The sequence below is a fragment of the Clarias gariepinus genome, chromosome 19, assembly GCF_024256425.1.
Source record: "Clarias gariepinus isolate MV-2021 ecotype Netherlands chromosome 19, CGAR_prim_01v2, whole genome shotgun sequence".
Taxonomy (NCBI): domain Eukaryota; kingdom Metazoa; phylum Chordata; class Actinopteri; order Siluriformes; family Clariidae; genus Clarias; species Clarias gariepinus.
The window spans coordinates 567,569-580,834 of record NC_071118.1 but is presented as its reverse complement, the minus strand read 5'-3'; the positions used below and the strand labels follow the sequence as shown (position 1 = coordinate 580,834).

The 13,266-nt window shown below is 38.7% G+C and overlaps 1 protein-coding gene across 1 annotated transcript in view; it reads left to right on the top strand.

Annotated features, from left to right (window-relative positions):
• Nucleotides 1–13,266, top strand: part of LOC128507855 (gamma-aminobutyric acid receptor subunit alpha-3-like) — a 140,511-nt gene that overhangs the window by 96,392 nt on the left and 30,853 nt on the right. Inside the window, exons 7-8 of the mRNA XM_053478982.1 lie at nt 4,801–4,883; nt 9,728–9,871. Of these exons, the coding sequence (XP_053334957.1) occupies nt 4,801–4,883; nt 9,728–9,871 (227 nt within the window). The remainder of the gene's footprint in view (nt 1–4,800; nt 4,884–9,727; nt 9,872–13,266) is intronic.

The following is a 13,266-nucleotide window of genomic DNA, read 5'->3' as shown; positions in this document are numbered from 1 at the left end:
TTCCCAGCATATCGGTAGAACTTCGCAACTGTTATGTCACACGCACCAACTGTCAAGCTGAGAAACATGATGCCGCTCTCATCCCTGCATGTTCAGCCCAAACCTCTAGCACCGGACCGAGTTTGATATATTTTTATCCAGCTCGGGAAGATGTCTGCCAGCCAGAAGAGTTCCATAGCCCTCTCTGCTGTCCCAGGGGGGCAGTAGGGTGGAGGTGTGGGATTAAACACAGGGCTTTACTCCTGAATTCAGGCAGCTGAGGCTTCACATCTGGTCCGGGGTAAATGGAAGAAAAATCATCCCTGAGAAGCGCAGAAAACCAAAGCTCTGCTGTTCGCCATGAAGAGAGCAAACAAATAGGACCAAAGGGACGCATAGTTCTGCTCGTGTTGCCCAGTTAAATAGATAATAAGGTAAAGAAGTTCTTTGTTGTTGATTGAGGCGCCGTATAGAATATCATATTGTATAAGATTTCTGTTGGGTGGTGTGTTTTGGGGGGGTGGGGTGGTTGTAGGTAGTGGGGGTGGATGGGGGTCCAGTCAGTCCACTGTAGATAAAACACCAAACATGTGTGTCCTAGGATTTCCAGCTGTCTCACTTTCACCTCCCTTGCTAGCTAATAATTATAGGATGCTTTTAACCTTAAATTTTTTTTCTCTATAAATAACGAATTCAACAATTTTAGTTTCTCAAACATTTACATTTCAAATATTTTTTATTAGAATGTCAGTCTGTCGCTTAAGTCACCTCTCTGTGTGTTTGTCCCTTCTGTTTTGGTCACATGGTCAGGTGATTTTAAAAAGCCATAATCAACTCAAAGGTGCAAACTTAGACCCAGCATATCTTCAATGCAACTTGTTTACCCATATTTTAGATAGATATGATCACCGCTTCAGTGTTTTAATTGAGAAATAATCTCTAATGTTCTAAATAAAGTAAAGTTGATAGACCGGGACTAGAGGTGAGGAAAGACTAGTCTGTTATTTCAGTCTAAATTCACAGGCATTAAATACACAGTGGGGGAAATAAGTATTTGATCCCCTTTTACTTACAAAAAAAATGAAGGTCTATAATTTTATCATAGGTTTATGGTAAAGGGCTAAGACAGAATACCTAGAAAAAACCTAGAAAAAGCACATGATACAACTGTTATGAATTAAATTGCATTTCAGTGGAAGAAATAAGTATTTGATCCCCTACCAACCAATAATAACTCTGCCTCTCACAGACTGGTTATGTGCTCTTGTGGTACACATATTAATTTAAGAAGGTGCTCCTAACAACAATGTGGTGTGTGTATAAAAGCCACCTGTCCACGAAATCTTTATCTTCCATTTAAACCTCACCACCATCGGCAAGACCAAAGAGCTGTCAAAGCAAGTCAGGAACAAGATTTTAGACCTGCACAAGACTGGAATGGGCTACAAGACCATCAGCTAGAAGCTTGGTGAGAAGGAGACAACTGCTGGAGCGATTATTTACAAATGGAAGAAATACAAAGTAACCATTAATGGCCCTATATGCAAGATTTCACCTCATGGACTAAGAATAATCAAGAGAAAAATGTGGGACCAGCCCAGGACTACACGGGAGGAGCTTGTGAATGATCTCAAGGCAGTACAAGGTACAGATTGACTTTGCTGCACTGAGGGGCCAATGGATGAGGCCATGTGTTGTAAAATTTTGGATAAGAACCTCCTAAAGATGGGTTGTGGATGGGTCTTCCAGCATGAAAATGACCCCAAACATACTGCCAAGGCAACTTAGAAGAGGCTCAAGAATAAGCACATTAAGGTCATGGAGTGGTCTAGCCAGTCTTCAGACCTTAATTCAATAGAAAATTCACGGAGAGAGCTGTAACTTCGAGTTGCCAAGCAACAGGCAAGAAACCTTAAACATTTAGAAAAAAATCTGTAAAGAATAGTGGATCAAAATGCATCCCAAGATGTGTGCAAATCTGGTAAACAACTACAAAAAAACATCTTCCCACTGTGCTTTTCAGAAAGGTTTTCTCTACCAAGTACTAAGTCATGTTTTGCTAGGGGATCAAATACTTATTTCCCTCATTAAAATGCAACTTAATTTATAACATTTGTATCATGTGCTTTTCTGGATTTTTGGTTGATATTTTGTCTCAATTCTTTACCATAAACCTATGATAAAAATTATACTTTGTAAGAGGGGGGAAACTTATAAAATCTGTAGGGGATCAAATACTTATTTCTTCGACTGTAAGTAGATAGTTTTAATACCCACTGAATTTTAATACAAGTTCCTGTATGAGTAAGTGTAAAATGAGTGTGTGTACAATTCACACAGACTGCAAGTTGGTGAAACGTTATCTGACCATTTTCTAAGATCAGGTGTTTCACTTGCTAAATGTTCATGACGATTATACAGTGTTCTCCGAGCCACCTCGGCCGAGATCGTCATTCATGGATGTACAGTACGGCCTTCTTCAAAACGTTTGCACTGTTTATATGTTTTACTGCGGCTAAGAGTCTCATCCCTGTACTAAATGCAACGGTCATGTTAGAAATTCTGCGTGATGCAGCTAAAATTATCAAAGGTTAAAAAAAAAAAAAACCTTTCATAAAAAGTATTTAAAAAGCGTGTCTTGTGTGCATCAAGTTCTTAAAGGTAGCAGAGACTGTAACGATTTGGATAATTCATATCTTACATCAAAAATAATAATTTTGCTTGACTACATAAAAGGGTTAATATTCATTAACTTGAAAAGTTTATTATTTATTTATTTTTTTAAATAAAGCTGTAGACACTCTGACCGTTAAGGCAAAAGAGTGAGAAGCAACTCGAGTGTGTGAATTTCAAAAGTGTGCTGCATGTTTTAAACACTGTCAAGTTTTATTTTGTTTAAATCATGTGTATCTGGGGCGGCTTGCAGCTTCGCTTTTTACCACAGAGAGCCTGAAATCATCTGATAATTTCAGCACAAAATGACAGAGATGATCTGTGAAGCGCTCACAATGTCGCAGCCTCGCATTACAGTCCTAACAGACCGACAGCTCAAGGGCAGTCAAAGGTGAAATGTAATCCAGCTCCGAAACTGGATGGTGGAAAGTGTGTAAGTGTGTGTGTAAGAGTGTGTAAGAGCGAATGACTCAGCTATTCTTCTCTTCAGCAGCACATCATACACTTTACACCAGGCACGCTAACACTTCAACGCTGTGGTGTTGTTGATAAGGTGAAACTAGCTATAAATAGCTCCTCTGAGTTGCTAATTAGCAAGCGGAACAGCTTTATCCTCAGAGGTGAATCAAAGTCACATCACTGCTTTATGACTGGAGGGAAACAATTACTTTTCTTTAATTATTATTATTTTTTAACTGTTTGAAAGTAAATAAAAAACTAAACATCATGACATTTTTGTTTGGACGCTAATATGCATTAAAATCTCAATGACATCATGGCTATTTTTCTAACGATTTAGATAAAACACAGCTCTGGATCTGATAGATCGGATAGAGGCGTGTAGTGTTAATGGTTTAGCGACATGATGCTCGTATGGCTGTTCAAGTCAAACCGGGACTTGTGATTAAATCTTCGCTGTATGAGGGTGTAACTTGGGTAACTTGTCACCAACTTGTGCATCTCTGTGGTGTTGGTGATTGATTGTGTGTACAGTTCACACACACACACACACACACACACACACACACACACACACACTCATTCACCAACACCACTTGCACATTACAGGAACTCGGCTGGGAGTTATTGCTACACCCCATGTACAAGACATTCCAAGCCAGCTCCACACACACACACACACACACTCAGATAAACTCAGTCACCTCAAAACAAATGTGAGTTAACTGATAAACACACACTGATCAACAACCATCCAAAAATCTCACATACCAACCTGAATTTGCTATTTGTACAAATAGCAAATATTTTCTGTTTGTTTATTTATTTTTTATTTCTAATTACAATAAATGTTTCCTGTTTCTCATCTTACTACCTCAACTCATGACCTCATTACCAGAGTTTTGAATTGTGTCCTGTTGTTCGTCATGCTGGTGCTCATTTTGCACGTTTCTGTTATGTTGTCTTTTTGTATGATAATTAGTTTTTTCGTAAATTTATAATGTTAATCTGTTTTGTTTTCTCAGCTAATCATCTAATTACATGTCTTAGTTAGCTGGTTAGTGTTAATAATTCATGTTGTTTGTACTGTATGTAGCACTCCAGGGGAAACGCAATTTTTTTTCACTGTGTACCGAACTGTATATGATAGAAATGACATTAAAAGCTGAGTTGACTTGACTCGATTTCCACATGTTTGGGACATTAAAGGAGTTCCTGGGAGGCCGGACTTTCTTTGGAAGCAGGCAGATAAAACTTCCTACCTTGATGGTGCCCAAGCACTAGTGAAACACTGGGATAAGTGCATTAGTGTAACAGAGATATAATATAGAGAAATAAAGGGAGTTTTTACTCTCAGGACTGTGTGCTTTGACTTGAACACCAAACAGCATATGCAAATTTTATTAATAATGTACATGCTAAGGAGTCTGCATGTTTTTAAATAAAATTTTGCATTAAAATGAAATGCATAAAATTGAAATGCATAAAATAACGCACATCACCTTAGGTTTTTTTTGTGCTTTTAATCACAAAGTCATGTATGTGGAAATTATTCCTTTTTATTCTTGTGTGAAATGTATATAAAAAGAACCTCCTAATAATTAACTCATGTAAACCTGCAGACGCATCATCATCATCCTCATCATCATTCTGTCTTACGGTCATTATCTCTTTTTGTTTTACGTGCAGATTAACTATTCACGCTGAGTGCCCCATGCACCTGGAAGATTTTCCCATGGATGCTCATGCCTGCCCGCTCAAGTTCGGAAGCTGTAAGTGTAATCATTTTTTTTATTTTATAATTTTTTTATTCCTCTCTATCTGTGTGTGATTAGTATTCATAAAGCATCTCGGATGAAATCGACCGCCTCCAGCTGCTCTATCTTCGTGTGCTAAAATGGCAAAACCGATTCAGAAACATCGTCCTTATTACAAAGATAATTAGTCGTGTTAGAGTTCCAGAATGGGGCTCGGTTTTGCCCTTGGTGTGATCACCGCTAAAGTAAACGTCATCAGCTGTAGTGGATTAGAAAGGTGTGTTGCTGATCGTTAAATGTGAATATTACAGATTTTGGTTAAATGTTCTAAGACACTGTGCATTCTTATGGCTGTAGTTCTGTTGTTTTTCTCCCGTGGCGTTGTTGTCGGCACCAGACTGCCTGGATTACGGATTTCAGATTCTGCTAAGCTTCTGAGATTTTCAAAAAACAACTTTTTTACCAGTTTACACAGAATGGAGAAGAAAATCAATATGTCTTTAGAAGACCAAATGGTTCATCACACCTTATGATGTCATAGTGCTGGGGCTCTAATCTGACTACCTTGAGCTGGCAGGAAGACTCCAGTAACTCAGACATCCCCTCTTCACAACCACTATGAGCATCTCAACACGTCAAGAAAACATCAGATCTCCTTCCTGTTGTTCATTCCGAGTCAACACCGGGCACGGATTCACCCTAAAGCGGACATATTGGATGGTCTGATGTCTGCAGCATGGTCAGAGAATTTGCACCATGACCTCACTTCGCCTTGTGCGAACCATTCAAACTGGTACTCAGGGTTAACATCAATCATGCGCCATTCTAGCTCGGCAATCTCTCTTCTGCTGCATCACTTCATGGCAAATTACCGTCTTATAACGGCCACTCCGTACACAATAAGGTCACAAAGTCTTCTCGGACCGGGTTCACGGACATGATGAGGAGTTCAGTGGTCTCCCCAGTCAGTGGATCAGAGTCTGATAGAGCAGGAGATGAAAGTGCAGCTCGGAAATCTGCAGCAAATACACAGCGCGGGCGCGTCATCACGGATCAAAGGAATACTTTTAACACGGCCGCGAAGGAATTACGTCTGGTCTGAGACAAAAGCAGGAGGTTGTCACGCCTTGTAATAGTGTGGAGTTTCTAATAGAGTAGACACTGTGTGTGTGTGTGTGTGTTTAAAGCTTCCAAACCTACATAATGTAACTTAAGTACTGACTTCAAAACATCCTTCAAGACAACCAGAGACTTTTTTTCTTTCTTTTTGGTTTCTTTTTGCAATAAGCAACTTTTAAATGGAGACTGTAGCCCGGGCGGCTGGAGATCACCGTTACACAGCGGTCATGTCACCATGAATAAAACATCTCCCCCAGGCGATAAAACAAAAGGCTTCCACTACCGCACGTTCAGCTGCGCCTTCCTCCTTCCACTCGACGGCCCTCGTTATATACGACGAGTTCGGCACAGAGGGGCATCTCATCTGATCCTTTCGCATATCATCGGAAATCAGTCTAAAAAGGAATGGCGAACAATCGGCTCTTTCATGCAACCGATGCTGTACGATCAGCGAGTAATTAGCAGCCTTTGTTAGCGCCTGACAATTATGAGCGTGCTCCCTCTTGCCTCACCCCCCCTGCACGTACCCTCTCATTCTCCTCATTCCCTAATCACTGCCTACTTCCATTTTAGCTTACGCTGCCTGTCAAACTGTGCTCGGCAATCACATGATACTGATTTATTTTTTTTTAAATACACTTTGGACTTTGTGAAAAACAGCAAAACAGAAAAAGGGGTGTTATTTATTTTTGCTTGGAATGAAGCACTGAGCCCCATCGGTACTGAGGAAAATGATTTTGTTCTTTTCTGTTTTACAATATAGATGGGATGATGGAGAAAGAATGAGTTTTAACAAAACGGTTTTTCGAAGAAAAAGAAAAAGGAAACAAAAAAGGGGTTGGGGTAGCTTAGTGGACTACAGTTCGGAAGCTCCCAGGTTCGAAACCCACAACCATCCCAAGTTGTCCCTGTTGGGCCCTTGAGCAAGGCCCCTAATCCTTAACTGCTTAGATGTATAATGAGATAAAAATGTAAGTCACTCTGGATAAGGGCGTCAGCCAAATGCCTAAAGGAAGAGACATCACAGAAAGACTAATTAAAATGGATTTAAGTAAGATTCAGCGATATGAGGTTTCAGTTACCTTGGTACCGATCTTTACTGATCCTGAAACATATAGTTTATTTACTCTTTATTTCATTTTAATTACTCATATAACTTTTAATTGTCTTGTCCAATATCACTTTGGCGACATCGCAAAGTAGGTTGTTTCTATACATTTTTAATGATTTAAACAAAATAACGTTGTACCAATGTTGACTACATGACATCAGAATAACAACAAACGAAAAACCCCAAAACAGTGTAGCAGATATGACTTCTAAATGCTATTTATTTATAGCATTTATTTTTATTTTTGAACTGTAATACATCCAGTTTCATGTTCCTGTTGCATGTAATTTTTATTTTCCTTTCTGTCTCTACACGGATAATCTGAGCAAGACTCGAACCACAGTTTCCACACCGAGAGCGCTGAGAGCTTAAACCCCCCCCGCCCCGCCCCCAGTCCACCAGGGATCCTAAAGCATGCCAAGGCGGGGGATTGCCCTAATACTGCTTCGTCAAATAACAATCTCCACTTCTCTGATCTCTGATCTGGAATTTTAAACTCTGTTATAATCTTAAGGCACCATGACTGTAATGTGACCAGATGTCATGTGAACAGACATTAGGCGGCATAACGACTGTAATTAAAATCTGATGTTCTGTTGTCTTGAGGTTGTATTAGCAACCTTTGTTTTCGGGTAATTTATTTAACGCTATCTCATTTTATTAAAGTCATTTTAACTTTCATTCTAAGACAAGATTATCCTGAGTGAACTACGTTACAACTTAATTACAAGTGCAGGTCATCCCAGACTCACGAGCGAGTTCTGTTCAGGAAGCACGTTCATAAGTCCGATTTGTTCTCAAATCTGACAAAGTGAGTTTTATACGCTCTGTTTATTCAGCTCTGTTTATTCAGTGCTGGTTGCTTTCATGTACTGCTAGAGATGAACTCCAAGTTAAATGGTACTGTTATGACACTATTTTGTCTAAAGAGCCTTAGCCGATGTTCACTCGCTGATAAAGCTCTGAAGGCTCATTGTGCCGTCCTCATGTTCATGAAGATGCAAAGTAAGAATAAAACATCATTCTGTGCAAGCGGAAGCGCCTCGTCGATGAGGAAAGTCAGAAGGTTTTCTCCAGACTGGTCGATAAGCTCTCTGTATGGCTGTGGTGAGCAGAAAAGCATTTCAAAGCACAACCTTTATATGGATGAGCTGCAGACACACAGCGTTCCTCTTCTGAGTGAAGAACAGGAGTCTCTAGCTGATCGTCAGTGCTACAGATCCACGACTGATCCGTGTTTGCATCTGGAAGGAGTCCAGCAATTTAATGATGGATATTCACACCAGGACAAAAGTCAAGTCACGCCGTCATGAAGAAGCCGCACCGAGGACGAAACAAACCCAGGATGCAATCGCAAACACAACAGATTTAAAAACATGCGAATGGAATTGTTTTAAACATCACTCGGCAGCTGTAACCTGGTGGTGTAAAGAAAATGCATCCTTTTGTGCTTTAATAAAAAGAAATTGTGTTTTTATGTCACACATGCATCGATTGTACGCTAGTGGATTTATTTATTTATTTAGTATTTTACTTCCTTTTTTACTCTTTCTCTCTTTCACTCTGTGTGTTCCAGGTTTAAATTAAGTGACTAAATTTAAGGTTGTGCTCGCTCCGTGTACTGAAAGCGGGTGACACTTTTGCCCTTTTCACTCCCCATAAGCTGGACTGACTGTAAATAAACCTCCACGTACTCGCTGCCTGCTGTAAGCCTGACATCAGAGCTCTGAACAATACACATCATTGCCAATTACAATTCATTATAGATGAAGCAGCATTAAATTTTATGTGTTGCGCCTTTGATTAACGGTTTTCCAAACCGAATAAAATAATATCTTTTCTCTCTGGCCATCAAAATTTCATTAGCAAACCCCTGGGTGCTGTGTGAAGTCGGTTTTGTTTCCAAATCTGCCTTTCCTTTTTTCTTTTTTTTCCGTCGCATAGTTGATTTATTTATGTTGGTTTCAGTATAATGTAACAATAATTTAACGTATTGATTGCTCCCTTTGGGTGACTCTGATATTAATTTTTTCGTCCTGGAAGGATTATATTTGAAGACAAAGATCACATTGTAGAAGAGAAAGCTCTAACTGTTTTATGATATAACGTGCGGTACTGATAATATTAATACATACAGTAGTGTGAAGAGGGAGGATTGTGGCAGGACTCTTTTTTTTTTTGTTTAAGGGGAAAATATTGATGAAATTTTTTAAAACGCAACTGATTTAATTAATTTTTTTCATCCTGAAGGGGGTGTGGTCTGTTCCCCGATGACCCCTCCCACATCCACAGCATCAGTAAAATGGTTTGATGAGAATGTGAATCTTAATCAAAGCAAGATACACAAATATAATTCCACACTGAAGCAAAATGAATGTGAATAAATTTGAGGTGTTTAAGTTAGAGAGACGACTTAATGTTTTGGATTTACACTACTGTATGTTTTGTGTTTAGTCTGAAACAAAAACGGCCCGATACTCAGGTTTTGCAAAAAAAGGAAATTATTGGGAAGCAGTAAAAAAACGTAATAATAGGCACTGCTTTTGCTTTGTATTAGACCTCATGTCTGTTTTGAAGCCTTTTATAGTAAAAATGAACTTTTATTGTCCTCTGTCCATCCATTTCCCAGATGCGTACACCAACAACGAGGTGGTCTACATCTGGACCGCAGACGATGAGAAGTCGGTGTCTGTGGCTCCAGACGGCTCCCGTCTCAACCAGTATGACCTGCTGGGACACGTCATAGGCAAAGAGACCATCAGCTCCAGCACAGGTAGTGACTCGCGTAATGGGAGAAATCTAAATCCAATCTACTGTACTGTTCATCCAATTATACTGTGCCTCAGCCAAAGGACTAGAGTTTAATGATCTGGAACTTTCTGGAAAGCTTGTTAACTAACGTACTACAGTAATCGCACGGCCGCTATTTAAAAATAAATATATATACTGTATGTATATATCAAGAGTGGATCTTAGGGACGGGAATCAGCGTGGACCTGAAGATTATCACGATACCTCTGTGCCAAATCGATCTGTCTTTTTTTTTTTTCTAATTCTAAGTCTACACAGCATGCTTTACCGCATGCCAGAGTTTAACTAGCTTAGAGTGCACCACCTGTAGGATTACAGAGGAACTGCCAATATCTATAAATTTAAAATTGTAAAGATTTTAGGGTCAGTGTGGCAAATCGCTTAACAAAAGAATGACGAACCGTAACTGGACAGATTTACTTATAGAAAGAAAAGGTAAGGTTCTAGGTAGTCTGTGCTCTCATGTTTAACTCAGATAATCTTTCCAATGACTCTGTAAAGAAAAGCAAATATCTTCTATATACATATAACAAAACTGTAAAGTGGGCGTGTCTGTACATTTACAGTACATACATATAAAACCTACTGAACAAAATCTTTGTATTGGAAAAACTCACTTTCTGAAGAATAAAAAAAAAAAGGAAGTGATATATCTTCCTGAAACACCCATATTTTATGTTTTTTCGTGTACTGTTTAGTATACAGTTTAATTTTATACCAATAAATGCTCTCTTGCTTGTTCTTATGTGCAATATGGTCGCTTGTTTGAAAAAATATACTGTATCTATAAAGAGAAAATTGTAAAGAAAAACATTTAAACAATGTATAATTGTATAATTAATACTGTATATGTGATCGCCAATAAACTTTAAAAACTACTGAAGGAATTTTAATGGGGTTTTCACAGGTGTATTTGACCGATCTCGAGGTAACATATAGGCTTTGTTTCATCACAATCGGCCCACAGGAAGGTCAGATGTGCTACATTGAAATTTAAACGTAAAAGACCCTTATATCATAAAAATATCAACCTTAAAAAATTATTAGGTCATAACTAACAGATATTCTAGAAATAAGATTTTTTTTTCTTTGCAGCTCGTATGATCCCATGTCTGTATTTATATTCGCTTCACACACGAACACATCTTTCCGATCAGATTAACGTGTTTGTATTGAGTTCCTGTACGTCCCGATGATAAATACATCATATCTCGCAACCCTGTAAACACATTAGTGTGTGTGCGCTGGAGGTCATCTTTTATCTATAGGAGGCTGATTCACCTTAACAAACAACGAACAAATCTTTAAATCTGTTGATGAATGTGTATCGATCTGACAGAGGTGCAGCGATCCCCGCCGAATTTTCAATTTCAAAACTCTTTTTCGGTTTATGAACAGCGAGACAACTTGTGTGGATAAACTTTCCGTACGATCCCTTTATAGGTTCTCCGTGTGTGTGTTTGTTCGTGTGTGTGTGCCCAGCATACTCTCACAAATTCCATTTGTGTCTGTTTGTAAAGTAATTTATCTGGCCTGCTTTGCAAGCACTGAGCTCATCGATTGCTTTCTGCCGCAGTTATTGGGGCCACTGCAGCCCGGGTGAAGAGTGAACGGCTTGCTGATTGTGTTTCTGTGTGCTTCAGCGCTGGAAATGTGTGTTTTTATTTCCCTTTTCTGGTCAACAGTAAAAAAAAAATAGGTTTCAGAGCAAAAAAAAAAAAAAACCAGTTACTTTTGGAGAGTAACGTGATGGATGTACGCGCATAACCACGTTTCTGACACGGTCTCTCGTTAGCAGAATCGCTCAGATCTCAAGCTCTCTCTCTCTCTCTCTCTCTCTCTCTCTCTCTCTCTCAATCAGTTTTGAAGGACGGAGCATCTTGAAAGCGTCTACTAAATAAAAAAAAAATGGAGGGGGGGGAGTAAACAGCAGCCGATGCCCAGAGCAGTGCGTTTTATTTATATATATATATATATATTTTTTTTTTTTAATCAAAGATGCACATGCTCTGACTTAAGATTGAGCTGCTCATGAATTTTTTAAGTAAAAAGCAAAATATTCTCCCAACCTCCTGGATCTCTAATGTGGAACAGAAACTGTGGAGATAAAAACCTGTGCAGCTGGAAGGAAGGAACGTGACGTCCCCTCCTGCCTTATTAAAAACCTGTCCTGAAATTTCTCCGACTCGACAACAAATTATATTAAACTTGCAAATCTGTTTTTTAGCTTCAATCCTGAGTTGTGACAGTAGCAAGATCTGGGGTCCGTTCTTCGTACGTCGCTAACTCAGTTAGTTGTATTTGATTGTTGTGGATTTGTCCTGATCTTGAATTGTTTCGTTCTTCGATGCGCTTCTTACATTTGTTGTCATAGTAACATATCCGTAAGCTTGAACCTGCTCGGGAGCAGCTTTATTTCATGTAAACAGGATTTAGGCTCCTGACGGGTTATGATTGTTTGAAATGGCGAGGTCACATCTGATTGGTTAAAGAGCACGACTGACGCAGACTGACTCACGTGGGAAAAGAAAAGTATATGCCCCCCTGCCATGGACTCGACCCCCCCCCCCCCACACACACACACATGATCGCTATAAAATATTATATATGGCCATAAATTCATAGGTTTATTATTATTATTATCAAATATGATATTACTATTATAATAAACCCTCGGCACGAGACAGCCATCAAGACCATTAATACAAATTCTTGTATAATGTTTATTTTGTAACATATTTATTTTTTAGGGGTTTGTCATAAAAATATGCAAATAAATATTTATATATATATTAAAAATAAATATTTAATAATGATAAATTGGACGAAACTAATTTTATTATAAAATAAACAATATAAAAGTATACATAATATTTCTATTTTTTCATATACAACATATTTATTTTTCATATTGCTTATTTTATTTTATTGTCTCATGTAATTTGAAAACTATTAACCTATGAATTTATGTTTTAATATAATATTTGATAGCGATTATGTAGGGGGGTCAGTCCATGGCAGGGGGGCATTTCAGCGCATAACACGTGTTACAAAAAACAATTTAGCTTGCTTTTTTTCCATTTCGTCAACCAATCAAAGGGCTTGTGATCAGTGTTTCTGCTGTCGATGCATATCGCCGTTTAAACCCACGCACGAGCGCGCAATAATCCTAGACAACTCAATCCAGTTATACTAATCATCAACAACAGGTGAGCTCGAAGAACCGACTTAGCCAGATCGTAATTAGCACGATGATCTCATCTTAGATGTGTCAGTTTATCTCGGATGTGTCAAGCGACGTACGAAGAACGGACCCCTGTACTGAACTGATGTTATCCATTAAAAACAAAAAAACCT